General features: G+C 33.0%; 3 protein-coding genes across 9 annotated transcripts in view; 1 reads left to right on the top strand and 2 right to left on the bottom strand.

The window, feature by feature from the left end:
• The first annotated feature begins 735 nt into the window (after window positions 1-735).
• Window positions 736-7,531, top strand: LOC25496883 (gastric triacylglycerol lipase). Of its 2 annotated transcripts, XM_013597591.2 has the most exons (9): window positions 736-990; window positions 2,018-2,191; window positions 2,361-2,760; window positions 2,950-3,230; window positions 3,322-3,390; window positions 3,496-3,552; window positions 5,778-5,830; window positions 5,921-5,996; window positions 6,093-7,531. In XM_013597591.2, exons 1-9 carry the CDS (start codon window positions 947-949, stop codon window positions 7,033-7,035), a joined length of 2,097 nt encoding a protein of 698 aa, XP_013453045.1. In that variant the 5' UTR covers window positions 736-946; the 3' UTR covers window positions 7,036-7,531. The 2 variants fall into 2 exon arrangements, with proteins under 2 accessions (XP_013453045.1, XP_024641593.1); XM_024785825.2 differs by lacking the exon at window positions 736-990 and having other exon boundaries at window positions 2,073-2,215.
• A 752-nt stretch (window positions 7,532-8,283) lies between these two features.
• Window positions 8,284-25,490, bottom strand: LOC120580923 (mediator of RNA polymerase II transcription subunit 25-like). 4 transcript variants are annotated; one of them, XM_039835229.1, is made up of 17 exons: window positions 17,968-18,078; window positions 17,175-17,215; window positions 16,923-17,055; window positions 14,592-14,619; window positions 14,236-14,281; window positions 12,666-12,805; window positions 12,348-12,548; window positions 11,856-11,921; window positions 11,262-11,469; window positions 10,948-11,015; window positions 9,904-10,836; window positions 9,761-9,814; window positions 9,602-9,630; window positions 9,231-9,305; window positions 9,050-9,137; window positions 8,670-8,756; window positions 8,284-8,552 (listed from the first exon to the last, which is right to left on the bottom strand). In XM_039835229.1, the coding sequence occupies exons 3-17, from the start codon at window positions 17,021-17,023 to the stop codon at window positions 8,526-8,528; spliced, it is 2,151 nt and encodes a 716-aa protein (XP_039691163.1). In that variant the 5' UTR covers window positions 17,024-17,055; window positions 17,175-17,215; window positions 17,968-18,078; the 3' UTR covers window positions 8,284-8,525. The 4 variants fall into 4 exon arrangements, with proteins under 4 accessions (XP_039691163.1, XP_039691165.1, XP_039691166.1 ...); XM_039835231.1 differs by lacking the exons at window positions 14,236-14,281; window positions 14,592-14,619; window positions 16,923-17,055; window positions 17,175-17,215; window positions 17,968-18,078 and adding an exon at window positions 25,257-25,490; XM_039835232.1 differs by lacking the exons at window positions 14,236-14,281; window positions 14,592-14,619; window positions 16,923-17,055; window positions 17,175-17,215; window positions 17,968-18,078 and adding an exon at window positions 12,905-13,349 and having other exon boundaries at window positions 12,666-12,796.
• LOC25496886 (mediator of RNA polymerase II transcription subunit 25) overlaps window positions 20,263-27,184 on the bottom strand; it is a 28,102-nt gene continuing 21,180 nt past the window's right edge. Inside the window, exons 10-17 of one of the 3 annotated variants that reach the window (XM_039835227.1) lie at window positions 23,443-23,510; window positions 22,291-23,331; window positions 21,803-21,856; window positions 21,642-21,670; window positions 21,271-21,345; window positions 21,090-21,177; window positions 20,719-20,805; window positions 20,263-20,599 (exon numbers count right to left, since the gene is read on the bottom strand). In XM_039835227.1, coding sequence (XP_039691161.1) covers window positions 20,573-20,599; window positions 20,719-20,805; window positions 21,090-21,177; window positions 21,271-21,345; window positions 21,642-21,670; window positions 21,803-21,856; window positions 22,291-23,331; window positions 23,443-23,510 — 1,469 coding nt within the window. In that variant the 3' untranslated portion in view covers window positions 20,263-20,572. Of the gene's footprint in view, window positions 20,600-20,718; window positions 21,178-21,270; window positions 21,346-21,641; window positions 21,671-21,802; window positions 21,857-22,290; window positions 23,332-23,442; window positions 23,511-27,184 lie in introns of those variants that run through there. The other 2 variants (XR_005646711.1, XM_039835226.1) reach the window with 2 other exon arrangements.

The raw sequence follows: 27,184 nt of genomic DNA on the forward strand, positions 1-27,184 counted from the left end.
CGTTATTTTAATACTAAAATTTATTTTTGACACAATTTTAATGCTAAAGTACTTTGTCAAACATATGATAAACGTTTCTTAAGGTAAAGCAAAACAAAAAGTTCAACAAAATATTTTGAATACCAACTAACACCACTTCATTCACTACACACAATTTTCTTTTAAGATTTGATTCCGTCCAATCTATAGATACTTTGTTGAATCTTTCAATTCTTCATAAATAACACATCTTTGAAAATAAGTTTAATTTAAAGAAGAATCAAAATCAACTACTTTGGCCAATGTCATAAATCATTGTTGCCTAAATTAGAAAAAGCACTTATTTATTAATTAGTAAAAAAAAAGCACTTATTTAGTTATTTTTACCTACTTTCTTCCATTATCATGCCTCTTCTTTCAAGCAAGAGGCAATTACCTAATCCACGTGTAACTCACAAAACATCTTTATCCAATCTCAACCGTCCATTATATTCTGAATATTCACTAATCAACGGTCTAGATTCTCCTAACAATCACTTAGACGAATATAGAATCACCACATAAATAGCTGGGTCCCACACCTTACGTGTAAATCTAATCCATTTCAAACTAAAAAACCGTAGCTAAATAAAAACACCGTAGCTAAAACTCAAAAACCGTAGCTAAAAACCAATTCATAGAATTTTGGACTAATAAGATTCCTCCACGTGGCTTCCGACATAAACCACCGACTTCGTCCTCGTCAAACATTAATTTTTGTCTGTTATTATTATTAATTCAAACAAAAACAACAGAAAATGTTTTTTTTTTAAACACAAATCTCTTCATAAACCTTCATTTTCACTTTGATTCTGATTCTGGGTATTGAAAATTTTGTTGTTTTTCTGCATATTCTTAGATTTGCTATTGGAAAGTTTTGGTTTTTGAAGAGAAATTTTGAGAAAGAAGGAAGAGAAAAAATAAGCTTATGATGCAACGTTTGGTTGATCATGCCATTGGTGTCTCTAAAGAGTAAGGCTATTTGATTTTTTTTTTCTATATGATGGTAGCTGATGAATGCTTTTGGTTTTTGAGGAAATGGTTATGATGGTGTTTTTGTTGTGTTGGAATTGTTATTGTTTGATCATGTTTTTGTTTTTTGTTGTGAGGTTTATTGTGTGATAAAATTATTATGAAGAGGGTTCTTGATGAAATGATTAATGATAAGAATTAAGAATATGTTTGGTTTTCTGTTGTTGTGCTGGAATGGTTATTGTTAAATCATGTTTTTGTGTTTTTTTTATGAAGTTTTATAGTATATTAATTTGATTACGAATGAGGGTTCTTGAGGAAATTAAATGATTAATTTAATATGTTTGGTCTTTTTGTTGTTTTGGAACATGTTTTCTTTTTTTGAATTTGAACATGTTTTTTTCTTGAGGAAATGATTAATGATAGAACTGTTATGTTTGAATTTGAACTTTTTTTTTTGGATTATAATTCTTGTTGGATTTCATTTGATTGTTGGATAGAGGTAAATTCCCCTTTTGGTTATGTGATGCTTCAATGATATACCACCAATCTTTAACAATGTTTTCCTTTTTCTGGTGTTATTGAATTTGCTAATCTAAAAGATTTGGCGAAAATTCGGATTAATTTTGTTAGTTTGTTGGAAGGATTGAGAAATTTTTTGGGCTTAACTTTGGTTGTTCTCTGTTGGGATCTTAATGGTATATCATATATGAACCTCAAAATAATTCAAGATTTTTGCTGACTAAACTAAGTTTAGGTAATGATTCATTGGAATGAATTGTGATTAATCAAAGTGAATTAGGATTCAAGATGAGATTAATGTGCAAAATATACACGCAGTAGTGATTTGAATTGATTGGGTTCACTTTTGTATCGAATCGAGAAACTACTCGTATAACGTATTTATTTATCGTAAGATAATGATAACCATTGTTTTATTTTATGTGTATTCGAAGTCGCATCATGTATTTATGCATTGATGTTTGAGAGCCGAGGGGTATCCTATTCATATAGTTTTTTAGTGCAGGTCAGTGAAGACTATTACTTGCGAGTCTTTGAACAATATTGTTAGGATAATCAATGGAGTGTCTGCACTTTTGTTGGCATTACTTCCTGGAAATGCTAAAATACTTGAAGGTATTCATGGTTGGGAACTCAGACCAACTTTCCGAGGACCACGGCTTCCACGATGGATGGAGAAGTAAGGCTTTTCATTACGACATCGGTAATTTTTGTGTCAATTTTTCTCTACTTTCTCAACACTTCAATTGAAACTATTGCACAGTAGAATTTGAACAATTAGCGGCATTATAGCTTGTGTAGCGGATTCCAATAACATTCCTCACCTTGATTTTTTCTCTTTTTTCTAGTGGCGCTTCCTCTTTCAACCAATTCATCCATGAACTTTCTGTGGATTCTGATAACTCAAGCGTGGAATACTCATCATCCGGAGAAGAAGATAGTGATAGATATGAATGCCCTCCATCTCCCGCATCTCATAGTTCTAGAGCCTCTGAAGCCGCTTTTGCTAGATACAACAGGCATCAGATGAATTGGATCCAATACATCTTACTTTGGATTTTACTTCCTGTGAAATTATTGCTTAGGATTCCGCTTCGTCTTCTCCAGTTAGCTTATTTTGTCGTGTCAAAAGTCCTATGCATCTCTAGAGAGAAACGCCCTTCTCATTTACATGCATATAAGAGGATGCAAAGTATCAAGGAACAGTTTGTCCATCGTGCTACTGATAGGAGACGTGGCATTGTAGAGGTTCGCAACAACAATTATATATTAATTTTCGTTTTGTTTATTTATGGATATAATTCGTATACATTGTCAGCATAAAGATTTACTGTCAGTGTTGTATTAATATTGAACTCTTTATTTATTCATAGTTCTTAGAAAAATCCATATAAGTGTAACTTTTATATTACTAAGTAAAATTATTTTGTTAAACAGGATCTTCATCTAGGCACAGAGATATGTATAGAAGCTGTCTTCGATGTTGTTCACAAGGCAGCACATCTTGTTCTATCTCCCTCGAAAGCTTTTGGTGCATTATGCGGGTTGTTTTCATCTAATGAAAATGGCATTAAAGAAATTCGCAATCCTGTTGTGGATGCATCCGTTTCTGCAGCCACGCTAGGGGGAGAAGGCCCTGGATCTTCTGAGAGGAAAATCAACTACGAGTCTCTGAACACAGACACACGTACATGTCAGGATGTCATAACAGATCTCGGGTAATGGCTGTCGTGTAGCTGCCTTTATATACATATTCTATTTTGACATCTTGTTTGCCAGCTTCATGATTTCTCATTATACTTGTGACAGGTATCCGTACGAAGCTATTAATGTGATCACTGCTGACGGGTATATTCTTCTTTTGGAAAGAATACCTAGGTAAAATATTCACTTTTTATGGAAGTCAGAAATGGATACTTCACGCACCATGCTAGTTGATGTAGTTTTATTTCTCAACTGTTTTATCATTTTTTTGTTTCACAGGCGAGATGCAAGAAAAGCTCTTTTTCTTCAGCATGGAGTTTTTGATTCATCAATGGGGTGAGTCATGTTATCTCAATTTTTCTTGGTTCTAGCTTGGCATTGTGATATAGTTTACCTACGTAAGTTCAAAACTTTATATGACATGTGTGTGTTTGAAAGCTCATGTTTGGAAGAAAAATGTTTTACTCGAATGTTTTTGTATAGTAGGTTGGGAAATTTTTACGTTGCATAAAGAGTTTTATTTAAGTCAATAGTTGCATAATCTTACTATTAGTAGAATAGAAGACAACAACCAAAGCCTGTTTCCACTTGGTGTGTGGTGGAGTTGGTGTTAGAACAACAACTCCGGTTCAAAATAAAACTAATACAAAAGCGCAAACAAAGAACACAGTAGATTGAATCGGTCATGGTTAATGGGTGCTTAAATTAGGATATTAATTTTCAAAGAGGGATCAAACAAGGGGACCCTTTGACTCCTTTCCTTTTTCTGTTAGTGATGGAAGGGTTGAATGCGGCGATCATAAGTGCAGAAGCACTTAATCTTTACTCAGGGTTCAAGATAGGGGATTCTGGCTTGGCAGTTTCCCTTTCTCAGTATGTCGATGAAACTACGTCCTTAGTGAAGCTACGATGGAGAACATTTGGACTGTTAAGACGATTCTCCGGTGCTTTGAGCTAGCTTTAAGTCTTTGTGTTAACTTTGCCAAGAGCAGTGTGATGGGTGTCAATGTTAGTAGCTCTTTTCTGGTCTTAGTGGAGAGCTTCTTGCACCGTAGAGTGGGATCTCTACTTACCTTGGTCTGCTAGTGGGGGCCCGCAGGAAGTCAACCGGGGAAGCCCTGATTGATCTCTATTGAGATATTGCCTTGATTTAGTTTCCTATTATATAGATATTTTGTTTACATCTTTATGATATTAGTTTTGTTATCCCTATAATTAAGGGATCTTGATTGTGAACTTTTGAATATAAATACACGAGGCTGAGGGTTTAATCTCTCAAGCAATTCCATCATTTCATTCAAGAATCTCGTCTCAGATAGGCTAGGTGTGTAGAGTAATCGGTACGTTGGCCTCATGAAGATGCAGTTAAAGTGTGGAAAAGGATTGTCCGACTACAGAGGCACATCCTTTGGGATGGTTCCAAGCTGCTAGCAAAATCCAATGGGTTAGGTGGTCTGAGGTTTGCAAGCCGAAGAGTAGAGGAGGTCTAGGGGTTAGGGGTGTACCCCTCGTTAATATGGCTCTTTTGGGTAAATGGAAGTGGGGGTTATTAATTTCTAGAGGGAAAGCTCTGTGGCGAGGTATCCTCATTGCTAGGTACGGGATCCGTTCGATCCCGTTTCATCTGGGTGGTCGTTCGGGCGGGTAATAAAATGTCTCTCAGTGGTGGAAAGGTAACTCGTTGCTAGGTTCTGGTTTTTATTCAATCGGCGACTAGTTCCATATGGTGTGGTCAAGGTGTTTCTGAATGGGTGGTCGACCTCTTTTTGGGATGACCACTAGGTGGCAGCGGCACCCTTGATGATCCAATTCCGAAGGCTCTTTCAGGTTTTGGACCGGCAGGGAATTTTGATTGGCGACATGGGCCATGGTTAGGGGGAGAGTGGGTCTAGGACCTTAGGTGGAGGGGACACTTCTTTGTTTGGGAGGAGAGCTTGGTGGCCAATTGGTCTTGGTGCTCAATGAGATCTTGCTCTCCCATGCCTAGGATTGCTGGAGGTGGAAGCATGACAGCAGTGGGTCCTTTTTGGTCAGTTCAGGGTATGCCGTAATCTCTGATTTTTCTCAGGTTGGTCCAAATCTTAAGGTTTGGAAGAGTTAGTTCCCTTCTAAGGTAATTGTCTTCTCTTGCAGTTACTTCGTGATAACGCCAAAATTTGTTCAGACGGAGGGTTATTATTGACCATAGAGGTATCAATTGTGTATTTTGAGGTTTTCTGGTAGAGTCGTCTTGCCATCTGTTTGTGACTTGTGATTTTGTTTTTCATGTGTGGTATAGTCATGCCTCTAGATTCGGCTTTTCAGGCTCTATGGGGAGGGGAAAGGTCTAGGAACCTAAGATAAAACTTTCCCATATTTTTTTACTACAGGACCGTTAGTATTGCTCAAACTTTTGCTATATGAACTGTCTAGTAAATGGAAAAGATTATTTAAAATTATGTTGAATAATCTGTTTGTAGGATTTCAAAATTCTCCTTTTGAAGCTGGAAAAGATTTTTCTTTTCCCAATTTACATAATTTGGTCAAGATAATAACGATATTCAATTTTTCTTTTCGTTCAGTTGGGTATCTAACGGTGTTGTTGGATCTCCAGCTTTTGCAGCCTATGATCAAGGTTTGTTATTTTTGTCAAGTTAATATCTGTGTTCTACCAAACATTTTTGTTGTTGCAATTGTTACATGTAGAGTTTTCTTTTATCTGCAGGGTATGATGTATATCTCGGAAACTTTCGTGGTTTGGTTTCAAGGGAACATGTCAACAAAAACATTTCATCGCGACAGTAAGTTCTCACATCAAATCTTGTAGAAACTGTTAACGAAATTTTTGGAAATTATGGAATGTAAAGAACATAATTTTTTTTATTCATGTAATGCAGATATTGGCAGTACTCAATCAATGAACACGGTACCGAGGATATTCCTGCTATGATAGAGAAAATCCATCAAGTGAAAACTGCTGAATTGAAGCTTAGTAAACCTGATATTGAGGAGGAAACCGATGATGATCAGCTTTACAAGCTTTGTGCAATTTCTCATAGTTTAGGAGGAGCTGCAATGATAATGTATGTTGTTACACGAAGGATAGAAGAGAAGCCACACAGACTTTCAAGATTGATTTTATTATCCCCGGCTGGTTTTCATGACGACTCTAACATAGTTTTTTCCGCGGCAGAGATTCTATTAACTTTTATGGCTCCTGTTATGTCTCATGTTGTGCCTGCATTCTATATACCTACCCGGTTTTTTCGCATGCTTGTCTTTAAGTTAGCTCGGGATCTTCATAACCTACCTGCGGTTGGAGGACTAGTTCAAACTCTAATGAGCTACGTTGTTGGTGGAGACAGCTCGAATTGGGTTGGAGTTTTAGGACTGCCACACTACAACATGAACGACATGCCGGGAGTGTCTTTTCGTGTTGCCCTCCATCTTGCGCAGATTATGCGTGTTGGCAAGTTTAGAATGTTTGATTACGGGAACGCCTCTGCCAATAGAATGGCCTACAATTCACCCGAGCCTTTGGACTTAGGTAAACACTACGGACTCATCGACATTCCTGTTGATCTTGTTGCCGGACATAAAGACAAAGTTATAAGACCTTCAATGGTAAAGAGACACTATAGATTGATGAAAAGTGCCGATGTAAATGTTTCGTATAATCAGTTTGAATATGCACATTTAGACTTCACGTTCTCGCACCGTGAAGAACTCTTGTCGTATGTTATGTCGCGCTTGCTTCTTGTTGATCCGAATTCAAAGCATCAAGTGAATCAAAGAGTTGAAAAATCAGAGCAGAAAGGACAAGATGCAGCTGACAAGTAGTTTGTACAAAAAGTTTATACAGAAGTTGTCGAACTGGAAAGTTAGCCGAGTGGATCAACCAATATTTTTTGGCTTGAACAACAGTTCCTCCCTACTCAGGTACTTTTCGCATTCGTTGCCGGAGCCACTTTGCTTCATCCATTGTTGGATGGAGCACTGTTTGTATGTTTGATTATAGAGCTGTTATGTGTGTACTAGGGGTCATCTTTTTCTACAAACCTTTTTCTTTCTCATTTGTAGGAAAAGTGGACCTTGAAAATATGTTACTTGTTGTAACTTGTAAATAGTGTTCTGATTATCGGAACTGAACAAAGGCCAAGAGTGTAGTTTAATTTTGTATCATGTATTATTATGTATGGTGGTAGTTCACTAGACTCTTATGCATTGATTAGGGGTAATAATACTTCAAATATGTAATTCTATTTTCTCTTAGTTGAGAAAAATGATTCTCTCAAGGTTTGATTATATGACATACTATTATTTGCTTTGTACTGAATTAGATTATCTAGATACCTTGCTGATATAGTCATACATGGTGTCTTTCATTTATGTTCTCAAATACATATTTTTCTCAAAAATATAAGAACTGGTATACATATGTTCTGGTTCATACAAAAAGAATGTTTTTAAACCTAGCAAACAGATATATATTTGCTTTTAGTCCTTGAAACATTAAAGTTGTTGTCACGTGACCGAAAGGTCACATGTTCAAGTCTTGGAAACCTCTTGTGTAAAAAACAGGATAATGCTGTTTACAATACACCAAAATGGTGGGACCCCTTTTTGGATTTTGCGTATGCTAGAGCGTTAGTGCACCAGACTGCCCTTTTTTAGTCCTTGAAAAAAATTTAACGTTGGAATTGGTCTATGTAATAAGTTGTACATTTGATTTTAGTCCTCCGATACTGACAATATAAGGATTAAAATGAATATTTCATACAAATTACAATGTCTAATTCCAAATTTAACAAATTTTACAGAGACTTCAAAAAACAGAACAAAATATTTTATACTTGCAAGGATTAAAAACAAAAAAACTTTTAGAAGACTAATAGTGAAAAGTGCTATATTCACAAGTATCAGATATGCATTTAAATGAAACCAATATTATTTAGATAAATGTCTACGCTTTAGTTTTTAAAATTGATGGAGTTATATAATTGTTTAAAGACCAAATAATTTATAAGAGAAACTAATAAAAAAGACTTAAAGATTAAAATACGATTTATAATATAACATTATGGCGTAATTTGATACATGTAGCCGATCCCACTTAGTGGGATAAAGTTTGGTTACAATGGTAATCAACACAAAAAGCTTTACTTTTCATGAATGCTGCTCAGATATATTTACAATGATAATTAACATGTTCCTAATCAAGTCTTCCTGGAAATATTATAATACACAGAAAACTTCCATCTCCTTGAAGGTATTCATGTGATTAAACCAGCTTCATCACATGAAAAAAGAAGACTTCTATTCTCTGATTATTATGCTTGTTCTATAAATATCGTTCCCTGTCATATATTTATTTAGTTAGATTATAAATATTGAAATAAGTAATGAAAATTTCACACATGTAGCTCAATATTAAAAAAACTATAAGGTTAGAAACTTTAGAATATTATACTCACCCCAGGGAAAACTGTTCCAACAAAGAGTGGTTCCCTTTCAGTTGGAGACAATATTATTGTTTGGAACTGTAGATCTACTTTTGCACACTGCATGAAAACATTTAACATCAGAATAATTCACACATATTCAAATAAAAATGGCAAGAAAAATGCATGTGACTATATCATATAAATCAGTATGTGCATGTATATGGTATGTATATGTATATGTTAACATATCTGTTAGCACATCATTTCTTTAGTAGAATTATTTATATATTTTTAAACTTATAAGAAGACAACTTATTAGTTGAATGTGTAAATTTGATTGTTTATAAAAATTGAACTCCAAGTATATATATGTCTGTGTGACAGTGCTTTTTGTAATATTTAATTCTCACATTATTTCTGGTTTTACAGTGATTGTATAGATCTACATTGCTGTACTTAGCCACATGAAAGAAAAGATAATGTATTGGCTGGGAAAATCTGCAATTGAACATTATTTGAATATGTAAGCAAACATAATAGTGTAATATTAATTTAAATATACATCATTGTGCATAAATAATTAAAAATTACCTCCTGGTATGGAGGAGAGCCTTTTGAGGTAGATAGTTGCTAATCTCCAACCTACCAGGCCAGTCAAGTGTAAGCCTGAAAAATGCAGCAAAAATAAACAATTATCAGTTCAGAAAATAATAATATTCACCTGTGCGCATTATACAAGGATTTTTCGAGGAATCTAGATTACCAAGGTCTGTTTCCCTCGATAATTAGAGAGTTATAACAAAACAAGAAACTGATTCATGCTTGTTTTGCATACTTAGTATGATTGGTAACTATTAATTAAAAAGAGATAAATAAAAAACAATTAGGCATGTTGATTTGAGAAATTTTACACCAAAGTTTTGTTACAAAATTTAGGGTTATACAAAAGAGGATCCACTTACGTTGGTGGCGTACTTGATTTCCTGAAAGCCTGTTACAAGGAAGAAACAAGGAAAATGTTAAGCTATACATTTTGATTTCAAATATTTTCATAAAAGTTGTTAGAATGTTAAAATCTTAAACAAACTAGATGTTTTAGGTCAAGAAAGATTTTATCATACCTTTGCTCTCAGGATGGTTATGCGACTCGACGTAATTTTTCCTGCTAATGTGCCCTGGATGCAACAGAAAAAATATTTCTTCACAATCAAGCTAACAATGAAGTTATGATACTATATTAAATAATGAAAATAATCTATTTTACCTCCCACGTCTGAACATAGTCTTGTATTTCTTTGAGGGTAGGGAAACACATGCTCGCACTCGGATACGAGGGAGACAAGCTTGGCATCGGACGAAGCCAAGTGTTTGCTCCAAATGCAGGAAGATTATACGATGCCGTGTTATTATTCCTCAGGAACTGATTGCAGGCCTGAAAATGTTGTCCCATAGGCTGAACCGAGAAGTTGCCCACTTGTCCTCTAGCAAAACCAGGAGACATGGAAAACTGGTTTTGTGATGAGCCTGGTTGAAGTTGCTGCATCTGAGAGTTGCCCATTACATTAGACAATGTAAAATTCCCATTGAAATTATTAGTTGAGAAACTACGAGAATCCAATGTTGATGTGCTGGTCATATTCCCATTGAAAGCATTAGTTGGGAAACTCTGAGAATCCAATTTTGATGTGCTCGTCATGGCATGAGGATTATACCATGATTGCAAATTGCTTTCATGAAGTAGTCCTGTCGAAGACCCTTCTCCGACATTTGAAGCAGGAGCAACATATTTGTTTACTTCCTGAAATGAACTTGTGGTACATTCAACATTGGCAGTTTGAGCTGTTGATGTATTCCTTGAAGCACCATTCAGAATTTCTTGCAGCTCATTTGCAAAATCTACTCCAGCTTCTTCCGTCGGAATCTGTTGTTGGTTGAATACAGCTTCTTCCGTCGGAATCTCTTGTTGGTTGAATACTTGTTGATCTTGTTTGATGAATTGGTCAAAACCTTCAAAAGGGTTTTGATCAAATTTGAAAAAATCTTGCAGATCAGGGTCATCCTCTAGTGGTGCAAATGTTTTTGATCTTTTATTCGGTGTAAAAAGATCATCGTCGTCAAGCTCGGACATGATATCTTCGTATAGATTCATTTGAACAATGTTCTCTTGAGAATTATGCTGCGAGGTGCTTACAGGCTCCTGAACAACAATATATTTTATGTTAATATCATAAGAAAAATAGATAACAAAAAATAGAGCGATTCGAATCATTCCAACAGATAAATTATAAATATAAAAGAGGTACGTTACCGGTGTTATAGTATTGTCAGTTTCACGTATTGTGTCCCCTATTGCCATGGAGGAGGAGACTTGTTCTTCTGAAAATGTAAAATGATAATAAGAAAATGCTTTAAAAAATTGGTACTATAATTGAATCAAATATTTATCTGGTAAGAATAGCGAAGATTGATTGTTACATATATGATACTAATAAATTATAACTTATTAAAATCAATAAGTTTAACTATAACTTATGCAGTGACAACAAAATCTTGTGACAAAACACACACACACAGACGTGTGTGTATATATATATATATATATATATGGAGAGAAATGATAACCTTGAAGATTGGTAGAGAAAGCTCTGAAAAGTGTTGTATCAGGTGCTGCACTGATTGATCCTACACTTGTTGTTGAAGGATATTCCATTATTCCTTTTTCTTTCAGTGCAACGTGTGCCTCTCTGAAGTTTTTTGACAGTAAAACAGTCAATTGGCCAGTGCTGTAACTTGAGATTGGAGCATTTGACAATGTTAATGCATTGTTTCCCTACAACACAAGGAAAACAAAATCATCAACATACTCCCCAAAACATAAATAAAGGGCTACATACGAGGGGCTCTAGGATGGCCCAAGGGCCAAGCCACTCAAGCAAGGGCTTAAGGCCTCAAAATTTCTTTTGATTTCAAAACGCTTCGTTGTAAAACTTGTTTTAGGCCTCTTAAATGTTGGGTCGGCCCTGGAGTGTCTGACCGAGAAGTCCGAGTAAATCGCCGTAGAGTGCCAGTTGCCAGGACGATGGCTCTTAGGGGCAGTGCTAAGACTATACTAAATGAAATCTTAATCTTAAGTTTAAAGTGTACCAAGTACCTTATGAGAGACCAAAAATTAAGATATCAATTCAACGATGTTATATATGAGAGGGTAACACTTACCATATTAAATATGGCTCCAAAAATTGGAACTGGATTAGGAGTTATCACTGATAGGGAAACAGATAGCTGTGTGTAACAAAATTAGCACAGTCAATATCAATAAATGAAGGTAAATAAATCACCATTTAATTTTCTTAAATTATAAGATTAGACAATTTAATCTCTTAACCTTATGGAGTACTAAATTGTCTAATTCGTTCAATTTTAACAAATAAATTTCTTCGATTGGAGAGCTGTTAAATCTAGATGCAAACAAATACAATTGAATCTTGCACCTATATCTAACGTCCCTGCAACCAATGAACATGCATCCGCAACAGAAGATCCTTATCCAAAAATTTATGTAAAAATCTTCTCTAGAGGTTGCAGAGCCGTTGAATATAAGTGTAAATAGACACTATTTGATCTTGCACTTAGATCTAACAGCTCTGCATCCGCTACATCGTGCAGCCACAATACACAATTAAAATCTGTGGTGTTTTAGTATAATACCGGGATACATGTTTTGGCGACCTCGAGAAAATCGGCCTGACAAGCCTTTAATCTTTGACCAATAACTTGAGCTCTTTGAATCATTGGCAGACACACTAACATACTCTTAGGAGCAGGATCACCTGGAGCAACTAGAATACAATGTCTTTCTGAAATATAGTATTCTCTTTCTGTCATTGTATCACATGGCTTTGGATACATCTGATAAATCAAAAACAATGTTATAATTGTTAATTAATAACATATATAATATAGTTAAATTAATAATCCAATGATGAAAATTAAAACATATATGTGTGTGTGTGTGTGTTGACATACCACTAGAGCTTCTGCTAAGCCTTCTGCCATGGTAGATTGATTTGCATCATTTCCATTGAAAGATAAATGTGACAAATTTTCCATAAATTTATTCACATCTTTAGTCCAGTTTATAAATTGCATGTCATAGCCTGCTTCCACTGAATACAAAATAAATTATTTGAAATTCATAAAATGAGAAAAATTATAAAAATAAATAAATTAAGATACACTTATTATGATGATCTTAGTAAGCTAACCAGTTCAGAACCAGTAAGGTAAAACATAGACACTCTGTTTCAGAAACACACACACTTTGATTTTCTAATTTTTCAATGATACATAAATTACATTATGGAATTCTATTTATAGAAGCAAAATAAAGAAGTTTCTCAATCAAGAATCCAAGTGTTATTCATGCCGGAAGCCAAATGTTATTCATGCACCGGACCATGCGTAGTCCGTGCAAGAAGCCACTTGTAATTCAGGCAAGAAGCCAGTTGTTATTTATGCACCACGGCATGCACAATTCAAGCAAGAAGCCACTTGTATTTCATGCAAGAAGTTAATTGATATTCATGCATAAATCCATGAGCATTTCATGCAGGAAGTCAAGTGTGATTCATGCACCAAGAAAAATGGTTTTCATGCAAGAAGCCATGTGTATTCAATGCCAGAATCCAAGTGTAATTCATGCACCAAACCAAGTGTTTTTCATGCAGGAAGCCAAGTGTAATTAATGCACAAATCCAAGTGTTTTTCATGCAAGAAGCCACGTGCAGTCCATGCAAGAAGCCAAATGTAGTTCATGCAGAATGACAAGTGTTTTTCATGCAAGAAGTCATGTACATTTCATGCAAGAAGCCAAATTTTATTCATGCACCAATTCAAGTGTTTCTCATGCAAGAAACCATGCGCATTTCATGCAAGATAGTACGCATTAATTGATGGATCCTTGAATGGTTGGGCTTGGATCACAATAGATGGACCTTAATTTTCGGGCCTGAATCATTAACTAATAATAACCAACTTACAATTAATCTTAGATGTTTTCTTATCATGCCCAACTATTTTCTCAAACACCCTACTGCATTTCATATTTTATCTTCTAAAAGCGTAAAACACATGTAAATACTCTCCATTTATGGAATTTAGAAACCAAAAATAGGGCGTGTGGGAAGGTTGGAAAATGAAATTCTCTTAATCTTAACTAACTTGTAAGTACCTTTGTAAGGTTCGAGTTAGGCCCAAACTAATTTCTAAAATAGCGTCTGAGACTATTCGATATCTGTTGAGCCACCCGTTATCATACCACTCAAGTCATGATACATATGTTTAGTTGTGGGCGTGAGGGGTTATGGTATGTTAGGAGTATTGCATTGGTGAGAGATGTCTGAAAATGTGGTTATAAGTTGGGGATAGTCATCATCTTACAAATCGATTTTATAAAGGTTGAGTTAGGTCCAACCCAAATTTAAAACAAGACATATTTATTAGGATTTATAGCTTCAAAACCGCATGTAAACATAACATGCTTTAAATATAAATGACATGTATCTTGTACCAAAAGATAAAAAGATAGAAGTAATACCTAGTTCAGAGTTTGCATTATAAAGTACTAGACCAAGATAACTTTCCTGTAGAGAAAAAGTGATACATTGTAAGATAAAACATATTAACCATAGGACTTCAAAATTGGTATACATTTGCATAACTTAAGAATAAAACATATTGAGGTAAAACTAGCATATGATTGTGTATCTTAATTTGATTTTTAGTGAAGTATTGGATTAGTGATATGAATGTATAGGATGAACAATAAACCATAAAATGTTAGTTGTAAATCAATCAATTTGATTAATAAGCATGTTTACAATAGAAAGAACTTAATATATAACTTGTAATATCTCAACAAAAAAAAAAATTTGATTCAACTTCTAAAATTACCTGCTCTTGGCTTTCACCAACAAAGCACCTGCATAACCATCAAGGGAAAAGGTGATACACATTTATATGGTTAGTAAGTTAATTGACAAATTATGGCATATCTAAATAATAGATTATAAGCAAATAAACCATTTACATGAAACCATATATCCTCACATTTTCCCATACCATTTGCAATTACTTTTTCAGCTATTCCTTTTGGGTTTAAAAAGAGTAAATAAGGGTAGTTTTAGAAAATAAAATATAACCTTTAAAATTCAAATCAATTTGAATTTTTAATTCATATGAACATGTTATAATGACATACATATTTTGAGATGAAATCGAGACAATTTTGGTCAGACATAACTTTTTTGAGAGATTCCCCAACATAATTAGTGATTAAAATAAATTTTATAATAATTATTTTCTTTAAGAAAAATTTGATAATAGGTTGAGGAGGATATAATATTCTCGTTTTGACTAACTAAGTTGGTAGACATCTGTATCTAATATGTCATACTATACATTTGCAGTTAAATTATATTTTTATTGGTACAAGACATGTGTTTTTATTTCCTTAAAATTGGAAAATCTTTTCTGTTATTTAAGACGGTGATACATGTTTTTCAACAATCAATATTGGGTCTCAAACATGATGTGGAGTCCACTACTTTCTAAGTGTGTATTCGGTGCAATTAATTAAACAATAAAAACTATTTTTTGACATAGATCATCTTTGTTTTCTGTTAATTACAACTAGTTTATCATACTATCACTATGTACTTTAAATTTCAACATTTTCTCCTTGAAATCTAAAGCCCTAGGCTTAGGTTGCTTGGCTCATGGATGGATTGCTCTTTTTAAGAGGTGCAAACTCTTAACTTTGAAAAATGAATAAATAAACAACAACCTAGTTATGAGATTTGGTTTTCTTGTCAATAGAGATAAATGAATCTCTTGAATTTAGTGATGGTTAGAAATGTATCCTTCAAATCTATAGAAGAGACAGAAGTGCGATTAAAATGTGGAGAAAATTAAGTTGAAGATGACGTGAGCCAAAAAAAAAAAAAAGATAGAAAAAAAGACAGATGTTTTTATCTCCTTAAAATTAGAGAACATTTTTTTGTTATTTGAGACTGTGATGCATGTTTTTCAACGATCAACATAGGATTCAATGAATAATGTGGAGTCCACTACTTCTAAATATGTGTATTCGGTGCAATTAATTAAAAAATAAAAACCTTTTTTTTTTTTTGCATATATCACTTTTGTTTTTTCTTAATTACAAAGAGTTTTTCATAATATCACTATGTATTATGAATTTCAATAACATCGAATATTTTGTTAATTTTCAAGGAATTGCAAATAAGCAGAGATATTCATTTATTCTTGATAAAACAATAACAAAATTATGGTTAGAAGAAATCAGAATCAACAATCATATATCTGATGAGTTATTTTATCAAAAAAAAATTGATATAGAACATCATTGATGTTTTAAAGTCAACTTTGTGTCATCCTAGGTAGTTAAAGAACAAATGTTCACAATTATTTCACACTCATTTTAAGGTAAATTTTACTCATAGTTATAAGAAGGAATTGTTTCTTCACACAATCTTCAATTAACTCAAAGGGAAAAGTAAAAAACAAATAAAATCAAAATACATGATGAAAAAGATAGTCAATCAATAATTTAACTAGTTATCTATAAAAAAAATTAACTATTTTGACATAATTATTTTTTTTTTTTACCAAGACACAAAAGTGTTAACATTATGTTGTCTAGTAAAAGTTTAAATTCAAATTTTAGATTTATCAGTTGATGAAATTTATATTAATCAATTTTCTTTTTATGTTTTTTTTTTTGGTATAGTTTTGACCACTTTCTTTTTTTTGACTGAAAATTTTGACCACATTCAACTCTATATACACCAACCACCAAACATTAAAACATTTTCTCTTTTTGTGATATATCTATAAAAATATTTTCTTTTTTTGAAAGGAATTTAAATATTTTCTTAATAATTATATTGCATATTCAATTATACCATTTAAATAACAATACCAATTACATATACGTCATATATGTCACATACGTCATATGTTTCAACCTTGACATTTTGTAACCTTATCTTATTAGTTTTCATGCATGATTGAAAATATGAATCATCGTGTCTAAAGTATACCATAATTCTCCATTTGTTTTTACTTAAAAATGATATTTTTTTAGCCTAATATTAGTATTATTTTTTGGTTGCAAAAAAAAAATTATGTGGCAATGTGAAATATATTTTTTTTTTTAACAAATCAAAATGGAATATATTATACAAGGGGAAAAAGAAATCAAACCTGACAATTTTTTCAAGATAGTTTGAAAGAATGTCGGTCCAATATTTCTCCAAAGCTTTGTTGCCATCAACTACTATGTTTAACCACCTCTTGTTCTCCATTGATTTGTAATTAAGTAATTGAAACAATCGATCTACACACAAAAATTACAAAGAAAAATAATAATTAAAAAGACAAATGTTAGATAGAAAAATATAAAATAGGAGTGAAATCAAGAAGAAGAAGAAGAAAATATTAATTTATGGAACTCACCTCCTCTTAGATTTTCACAATGTAACTTAAACCTTTTAGACCTGCAGGAATGAATACATGACACAAAATGTATAAGAAGGAAACTTTTAATTTTTTTACTCAATTTTTTTAAATCATGTCTTTCCAAATTTTATTTTGTTGACCAACTTTAATTATATTCTATAGATTCAAAACAAATCATTTGTAAAGTTAAAAAGGTAAATAAATTAAGTGCAAATTCAACACCCATCTTTAGACACAACCAACAAAAATTTACATTCAATAAAATAGACATAAAATTCCAACTTGTAAAATAAGAAGAAGAAAATTAGACAAAAAAGAAAAAAAAAGATATATATGAAAGTTTCAGATTTTTCACTGTATCATCTTTTTCCTTGCAGTTTTGCCTCTATTAAAGTATTGTGATCACATGCAAGTTTTTCTCATTAAAATTTATGTTTTTTTGTAACATATCATTAAAAATCATGTTAACAATGATCAACAAGAGCCCCATGAAGCCTTTTATCAGTTGCCTTTCAACAAATATTATATTTAAAAATTGGAAGGTTATATTCGGTTGAAGAGAGAAAGACATGAAATTGGTGTATTTTGTAAAATTATTTTAATTTTCACGTCTTTCTCTCTTCAACTGAAACCTCCAGTGATGGAAGAGATCTAAACTCCCACTCCCATACAGTGAGGAATTTTGGAATGACTTTTTTAACATGACTTTAGTGTGGATCTTAGCTTTCTTTGATGACAAAGACATAAGAATATACCACGATATCTCTCTACTTCTAACAGGAACAAGTACCTTTATGGTATGCGAAAACTCCAACAGTGTAATAGTTTAACGGGAGAAAACCAAAGATGAGTTTTATTTTCGAATCAAAAGGGCAAAAGGAAAGGAAGAAAAAGAGAAGGTTTTTTTAGTGAGGTGCAAGAAAATATCAAATTTCAATGACGGTAATGGATGTTGTGGGTGGCAACCGATGAAATAGTTTTAGTTTTCTTAGAAAGAGTGGATCTGAGTCAGGGTATTGAGTGTGTAGAAGGAATATATAGGAAAAGAAAATATGATTATTATTATTATTATTATTTTACAAATTGGCTCTTTAATGTTTATTTTATTAGTTTTAATCATTAAATTGGTTGTGTTTAAGTATAGCGTGTTTGATAATGCGCCTCCATGAATCTCTCAAACAAAGCCTTATGATAAGATACTTTACTTTTGAAGATGAAATCTTGGCCTTTGGATCAAAAGTGCCAAACAATTTTTACTTTTTGTCTCCTTCTGTAAGTGCACTGCACACTCATTTTGGGACGAGAAATGATTATTAAGCAACAAAATTTTGATGTCACATAGATATTTGATTTGGTATGTAGTTTTTGAAATATACACATGGTGTCTTTATTTTGATATTTAAATGATCAAAACGGGTTTCATAATCATGTAGTTTATATACATTGTCATCTTCAAAAAGAGGAAAAATATCAAGGTGGCATTTCACATGGGAAAGGTGAATCCTTTTCCACCATGAAAAACTTTTTTTTTAACCATCAGATTAAAAGGGAACACTGATCTTACTATAGGTTGTACATTGTATATTCTTTCTTCATCAACCTCTTAGTGTCATTCACGGCTTAGCTTTCACTTTCATTGTCTTCAACCTCCGTCTATGGAATTTTATTTGAATGATGAAGAACAATAACCAATAAATCATGAAAATAACAAATTAAGGGTACATTATTCATACTTGCTCAACATCTCGTTGAACAAGTTCATGGCATTTAAAATTGGTTTTTGCAGCATGCTCTAAAAATGAAGAAAATAACAAAGATTCGCCAGACCCAGATCAGAAAACAAAGGAAAATGAAGGAAAAGGAATAAGAAATAAAGTTGCAACAAGGACATAAAGAGTAAATCTAATTGTAACAAGGAACACTCTGCATCATCTCCTATAATGCTTGCAACTAAAATCAAATACCCACAAAATTAAAATCATTAAAAACAATTAAATTTGAGTCAAAATGAAAACTGAGGAAAAAAGTGAAAGGAAAAGCACCCATATCCCATCTTCCCAAAATCAAGACGTTCAACGTAGAATGGTTGAAGGAGAGTTGAAATTGATTTGTTTGAAGGAGAATTGGTGGTGGTGTTTTCTTGTTGGGCGAGAGACACATGGAGGAAAGAGAATGTGAAAAAAAATATAGTGATGAAAGAGCATGATAATGCTGTGGTATTCCTTTGATTAAATGATTAAAACCAAACTGATCCATGGTGGGAAAGTTTTAGACTTTCCCATGTGAAATGCCACCAAATATCAATGCCAAAAATTATACTATTTCACTACAAACCTGATATATTAGAGTATATTAGAGTATGAATAATCAACTATAGTTAGTTGATAGGTAAACTAGAGTTAGAAGCTTGGTTAAGAGTTAGTTAGAGTTAGTTACACAACTAAACTCTCTCTCTCTCTCTCTCTCTATATATATATATATATAGGAACACTCGTGTATCATTTCAATCATCTTTTATCAAATCTATTGATTCTCCTATGAGTCTCTGTAGTTATCTCTCACATGAATACTACTATGCTCTCTCTAGCTGATCACTATGATCTTTATCCATGGGATTCCATGATTCATAACATGATAGTTATTCTAGGATATGCACTAAAATTAAAAACTTTCAACCACCAAAGTATAGTACTATCATACTGACTATACTCAAGTCATATCAAATCTATCTTAGTACGATCAAGCCTTTAAGGAACAAGCCACTTCCAGGCTAAGTTACAAGATAAACAAATGTTTGAGAAAAATATCAGATTTAACTCTTAATAGAAAGGATAAAAAAATCGAAGCTCAAAATACAACGTTAGCAATTTCAACAGAAAGAATGAAAAATTTAAGCTTGTTTACTCGCTCTCAGATAAATTCCCAACTCTTAAATATATGCTATGAAATTGATGTATGAAAATTAGTGTGCCAAGTGCTTGTTTCTTAAGGGATGTTTGATGTTTTTCATAAGGCTTGAGTTTTTTTTTAAAAGGCAATATATACATAGAAAAACAGCTAGTACAAAGGTCTTGCGAACACAAACTAATAGAAAAGACTTGGAGCTTAAGGAGTTGGATTAAATTATGATTTATGATATAACATTATGGCGTAATTTGATACATGTAGTCGATCCCACTTAGTGGGAAAAAGTTTGGTTACAGTGGTAATCAACACAAAAAGCTTAACTTTTCATGAATGCTGCTCAGATATATTTACAATGATAATTTACATGTTCCTAATCAAGTCTTCCTGGAAACATTATAATACACAGAACACTTCCATCTACTTGAAGGTATTCATGTGATTACACCAGCTTCATCACATGAAAAAAGAAGACTTCTATTCTCTGATTATTATGCTTGTTCTATAAATATTGTTCCCTGTCATATATTTTATTTAGTTAGATTATAAATATTGAAATAAGTAATGAAAATTCTCATACATGTAGCTCAATATTCAAAAAACTATAAGGTTAGAAACTTTGGAATATTATACTCACCCCAGGGAATACTGTTCCAACAAAGAGTGGTTCTCTTTCAGTTGGAGACAGTATTATTGTTTGGAACTGTAGATCTACTTTTGCACACTGCATGAAAACATTTAACATCAAAATAATTCACACATATTCAAATAAAAATGGCAAGAAAAATGCATGTGACTATATCATATAAATCAGTATGTGCATGTATATGTATATGTTAACATATTTGTTAGCACATCATTTCATTAGTAGAATTATTTATATATTTTTAAACTTATGAGAAGACAACTTATTAGATGAATGTGTAAATTTGATTGTTTATAAAAATTGAACTCCAAGTATATATATATGTCTGTGTGACAGTGCTTTTTGTAATATTTAATTCTCACATTATTTCTGGTTTTACAGTGATTGTATAGATCTACATTGCCATACTTAGCCACATGAAAGAAAAGATAATGTATTGGTTGGGAAAATCTGCAATTGAACATTATTAGAATATGTAAGCAAACATAATAGTGTAATATTAATTTAAATATACATCATTGTGCATAAATAATTAAAAATTACCTCCTGGTATGGAGGAGAGCCTTTTGAGGTAGATAGTTGCTAATCTCCAACCTACCAGGCCAGCCAAGTGTAAGCCTGAAAAATGTAGCAAAAATAAACAATTATCAGTTCATAAAATAATAATATTCACTTGTGTGCATTATACAAGGATTTTTCGAGGAATCTAGATTACCAAGGTCTGTTTCCCTCGATAACCAGAGAGTTATAACAAAACAAGAAACTGATTCATGCTTGTTTTGCATACTTAGTATGATTGGTAACTATTAATTAAAAATAGATAAATAAAAAACAATTAGGCATGTTGATTTGAGAAATGTAACACCAAAGTTTTGTTACAAAATTTAGGGTTATACAAAAGAGGATCCACTTACGTTGGTGGCGTACTTGATTTCTTGAAAGCCTGTTACAAGGAAAGAAACAAGGAAAATGTTAAGCTATACATTTTGATTTCAAATATTTTCATAAAAGTTGTTAGAATGTTAAAAATCTTAAACAAACTAGATGTTCTAGGTCAAGAAAGATTTTATCATACCTTTGCTCTCAAGATGGTCGTGCGGCTAGACGTAATTTTTCCTGCTAGAGTTCCCTGGATGCAACAGAGAAAATATTTCTTCACAATCAAGCTAACAATGAAGTTAAGATACTAAAATATTTACTCAAGTACTGATGAAATGAAAAAAATTAGAAAAATATAAACAACCCTGCAAAATAAAAGCTAGTATTATGTAAATAGCCGACATAATCGCCCTTAAAGAAAATAGTATGACAACAATTTAGAGTAACATGGCTTAGTGTTAGCTTTTAACAAATCACTCATTTTATACTATTTGGACCGTCAAATCAAGATCATCAAAGCCGTGTTTTAAATTTTGAAGATCAAGACCCTGATAAAAAGTCAAAACGTGAGTCGATTCATCATAATTCATATATCAGTGACTTCGTAAAAGTAGAGAAACTAAATCTATGGAAAAAGATATAGATGTTTTTTCTCTCTTAAATAATGAACATAATCTATTTTACCTCCCATGTTTGAACGTAGTCTTGTATTTCTTCGAGGGTAGGGAAATGCATTCTCGCACTCGGATACGAGGGAGACAAGCTTTGCATCGGACGAAGCCAAGTGTTTGCTCCAAATGCAGGAAGATTATACGCTGCCGTGTTATTATTCCTCAGGAAATGGTTGTAGGCCTGAAAATGTTGTCCCACAGGCTGCCCCGAGAAGTTTCCCGTTTGTCCAACAGGCTGCCCCGAGAAGTTGCCTATTTGTCCTCTAGCAAAACCAGGAAACCCGGAAAACTGGTTTTGTGATGAGACTGGTTGAGGTTGCTGCATCTGAGAGTTTGCCATTACATTAGAAAATGTAAAATTCCCATTGAAAGCATTAGTGGGGAAACTCTGAGAATCTAATGTTGATGTGCTCGTCATATTCCTATTGAAATTATTAGTTTGGGAACTCTGAGAATCCAATGTTGATATGCTCGTCATATTCCCATTGAAAGCATTAGTTGGGAAACTCTGAGAATCCAATGTTGATGTGCTCGTCATGGCGTGAGGATTATACCATAACTGTAAATTGCTTTCATGAAGTAGCCCTGTCGAAGACCCTTCTCCGGCATTTGGAGCAGGAGCTCGTAGTTCTTCGGGTTGAACGTTCACTTCCTGAAATGAACTTGTGGTACATTCAACATTGGCAGTTTGAGCTGTTGATGTATTCCTTGAAGCACCATTCAGAATTTCTTGCAGCTCTTTTGCAAAATCTACTCCAGCTTCTTCCGTCGGAATCTGTTGTTGGTTCATTACTTGTTGATCTTGTTGTTCAAGGAATTGGTCAAAACCATCAAAAAAAGTGTTTTGATCAAATTTGAAAAAATCTTGCAGATCAGCGTCATCCTCTAGTGGTGCAAATGTTTTTGATCTTTTATTCGGTTTAAAAAGATCATCGTCGCTGTCAAGCTCAGACATGATATCTTCGTATAGATTCATTTGAACAATGTTCTCCTGATCTGTAGCTTTTGATACAACCAACTCCTGTGAATTATGTTGCGAGGTGCTTACAGGCTCCTGAACAATAATATATTGTATGTTAATATCATAAGAAAATTAAATAACAAAAAATAGAGCGACTCGAATTATTCCAACAGATAAATTATAAATATAAAAGAGGTACGTTACCGGTGTTATAGCATTGCCAGTTTCGTGTATTCTGTCTCCTATTGCCATAGAGGAGGAGACTTGTTCTTCTGAAAATGTTAAACAAATAAAACAAAGTAAGAAAATGCTTTAAAAAATTGTGAAAGAACACACACGCGCGCACACAAATATATGGATAGAAATAATAACCTTGAAAATTGGTAGAGAAAGCTCTTAAAAGTGTTGTATCAGGTGCTGCACTGATTGATCCTACACTTGTTGTTGAAGGATATTCCATTATTCCTTTTTCTTTCAGTGCAATGTGTGCCTCTCTGAAGTTTTTTGACAATAAAACAGTCAATTGGCCAGTGCTGTAACTTGAGATTGGAGCATTTGACAATGTTAACGCATTGTTTCCCTACAACACAAGGAATACAAAATCATCAACATACTCACCAAAACATAAATAAAGGGCTACATACGATGGGCTCTAGGATGGCCCAAGGGCCAAGCCACTCAAGCAAGGGCTTAAGGCCTCAAAATTTCTTTTGATTTCTGAAGGCCTCGTTGTAAAATTTGTTTTAGGCCTCTTAGCAAGTTGGGTCGGCCCTGGCGTGTCTGACCGAGAAGTCCGAGTAAATCTCCGTAGAGTGCCAGTCGCCAGGACGGTGGCTCTTAGGGGCGGTGCTAAGACTATACTAAATGAAATCTTAATCTTAAGTTTAAACTGTACCAAGTACATTATGTGAGACAAAAAATTAAGATATCAATTCAATGATTTTATATATGAGAGGGTAACACTTACCATATTAAATATGGCTCCAAAAATTGGAACTGGATTAGGAGTTATCACTGATAGGGAAACAGATAGCTGTGTGTAGCAAAATTAGTATAGTCAATATCAATAAATGAAGGTAAATAAATCACCATTTAATTTTCTTAAATTATAAGATTAGACAATTTAATCTCTTAGCCTTATGGAGTACTAAATTGTTTAATTCTTTCAATTTTAACAAATAAATTTCTTCGAATGGAGAGCCGTTAAATCTAGATGGAAACGAGTACAATTGAATCTTGCACCTAGATCTAACATCCCTCCAACCAATGAACATGCATCCGCAACAGAAGATCCTTATCCAAAAATTTATGTAAAATTCTTCTCTAGCGGTTGCTGTGCCGTTGAATATAAGTGTAAATAGACACTATTTGATCTTGCACTTAGATCTAACAGCTCTGCATCCGCTACATCATGCAACCACAATACACAATTAAAATCTGTCGTGTTTTAGTATATTACCGGGATACATGTTTTGGCGACCTCGAGAAAATCGGCCTGACAAGCCTTTAATCTTTGACCAATAACATGAGCTCTTTGAATCATTGGCAGACACACTAACATACTCTTAGGAGCAGGATCACCTGGAGCAACTAGAATACAATGTCTTTCTGAAATATAGTATTCTCTTTCTGTCATTGTATCACATGGCTTTGGATACATCTGATAAATCAAAAACAATGTTATAATTGTTAATTAATAACATATATAATATAGTTAAATTTATAATCCAATGATGAAAATTAAAACATATATGTGTGTGTGTGTTGACATACCACTAGAGCTTCTGCTAAGCCTTCTGCCATGGTAGATTGATTTGCATCATTTCCATTGAAAGATAAATGTGACAAATTTTCCATAAATTTAGTCACATCTTTAGTCCAGTTTATAAATTGCATGTCATAGCCTGCTTCCACTGAATACAAAATAAATTATTTGAAATTCATAAGATGAGAAAAATTATAAAAAAAAATAAAATAAAATTAAGATATACTTATTATGATGATCTTAGTAAGCTTACCAGTTCAGAACCAGTAAGCTAAAACATAGACACTTTGTTTCAGAAACACACACACTTTGATTTTCTAATTTTTCAATGATACATAAATTACATTATTGAATTCTATTTATAGAAGCAAAATTAAGAAGTTTCTCAATCAAGAATCCAAGTGTTATTCACGCCGGAAGCCAAATGTTATTCATGGACCGAACTATGCGTAGTTCGTGCAAGAAGACACTTGTAATTCATGCAAGAAACCAGTTGTTATTTATTCATGCAAGAAGACACAAATGTAATTCATGGACATGTACAATTCAAGCAAGAAGCCACCTGTATTTCATGCAAGAAGTCAATTAATATTCATGTATCAATCCATGAGCATTTTATGCAGGAAGTCAGGTGTGATTCATGCACCAAGAAAAATGGTTTTCATGCAAGAAGCGATGTGTATTCCATGCAAGAATCCAAGTGTAATTAATGCACCAAACCAAGTGTTTTTCATGCAGGAAGCCAAGTGTAATTAAATCCAAGGGTTTTTCATGCAATAAACCATGCGCAGTCCATGCAAGAAGCCAAATGTAGTTCATGTACCATGACAAGTGTTTTTCATGCAAGAAGTCATGTACATTTTATGCAAGAAGCCAAGTGTTATTCATGCACCAATTCAAGTGTTTCTCATGCAAGAAACCATGCACATTTCATGCAAGAAAGTACGCGTTAATTGATGGATCCTTGAATGGTTGGGCTTGGATCACAATAGATGGACCTTAATTTTTGGGCCTTAATCATTAACTAATAATAACCAACTTACGATTAATCTTAGATGTTTTATTATCACGCCCTACTATTTTCTCAAACACCCTACTACATTTCATATTTTATCTTCTGAAAGCGTAAAACACGTTTAAAAACTCTCCATTTATGCAATTTAGAAACCAAAAATAGGGTGTGTGGGAAGGTTGGAAAATTAAATTCTCTTAATCTTAACTAACTTGTAAAATAGCGTTTGAGAGTATTCGATATTTGTTGAGCCACCCATTATCATACCACTCAAGTCATGATACATATCTTTAGTTGTGGGCGTGAGGGGTTATGGTATGTTAAGAGATGTCTGAAAATGTGGTTATTAGTGGGGAATAATCATCATCTTACAAATTAATTTTATAAGGGTTGAGTTAGGTCCAACCCAAATTCAAAACTAGACATATTTATTAGGATTTATAGCTTCATCAAAACCGCATGTAAACATAACATGCATTAAATATAAAGGACATATATCTTGTACCAAAAGATAAAAAGATAAAAGTAATACCTAGTTCAGAATTTGCATTATAAAGTACTAGTCCAAGATAACTTTCCTGTAGAGAAAAAGTAATACATTGTAAGATAAGACATATTAATCATAGGACTTGAAAATTGGTATACATTTGCATAACTTTAGAATAAAACATATAGAGGTAAAACTAGCATATGATTGTGTATCTTAATTTGATTTTTAGTGAAGTATTGGATGAGTGATATGAATGTATAAGATGAACAATAAACCTTAAAATGTAAGTTCTAAATCAATCAATTTGATTAATCAAGCATGTTTACAATAGAAAGAACTCAATAACTTGTAATATCTCATAAAAAATAATATTGATTCAACTTCTAAAATTACCTGCTCTTGGCTTTCACCAACAAAGCACCTGCATAACCATCAAGGGAAAAGGTGATACACATTTATATGATTAGTAAGTTAATTGGCAAATTATGGTATATTTAAATCATAGATTATAAGCAAATAAACCATTTACATGAAACCATATATCCTCACATTTTCCCTTATCATTTGCAATTACTTTTTCAGCTATTCCTTTAGGATATAAATAGAGTAAATAAGGGTACTTTTAGAAAATAAAACATAACCTTTAGAAAATTCAAATCAATTTGAATTTTTAATTCAT

This window comes from Medicago truncatula, chromosome 6 (genome assembly GCF_003473485.1).
Source record: "Medicago truncatula cultivar Jemalong A17 chromosome 6, MtrunA17r5.0-ANR, whole genome shotgun sequence".
Lineage (NCBI taxonomy): Eukaryota > Viridiplantae > Streptophyta > Magnoliopsida > Fabales > Fabaceae > Medicago > Medicago truncatula.

Coding starts and splice junctions, on each gene's coding strand:
- LOC25496883 (XM_013597591.2), top strand. CDS start 947: ATGATGCAACGTTTGGTTGATCATGCCATTGGTGTCTCTAAAGA. Junction 991..2,017: donor GCCATTGGTGTCTCTAAAGA/GTAAGGCTATTT, acceptor TTTTTAGTGCAG/GTCAGTGAAGACTATTACTT. Junction 3,231..3,321: donor GATGTCATAACAGATCTCGG/GTAATGGCTGTC, acceptor TACTTGTGACAG/GTATCCGTACGAAGCTATTA.
- LOC120580923 (XM_039835229.1), bottom strand. CDS start 17,023: ATGGAGAACAAGAGGTGGTTAAACATAGTAGTTGATGGCAACAAAGCT. Junction 11,016..11,261: donor TTTCTCTACCAATCTTCAAG/GTTATCATTTCT, acceptor TTACATTTTCAG/AAGAACAAGTCTCCTCCTCC. Junction 9,138..9,230: donor GCTCTCCTCCATACCAGGAG/GTAATTTTTAAT, acceptor GTTCAATTGCAG/ATTTTCCCAGCCAATACATT.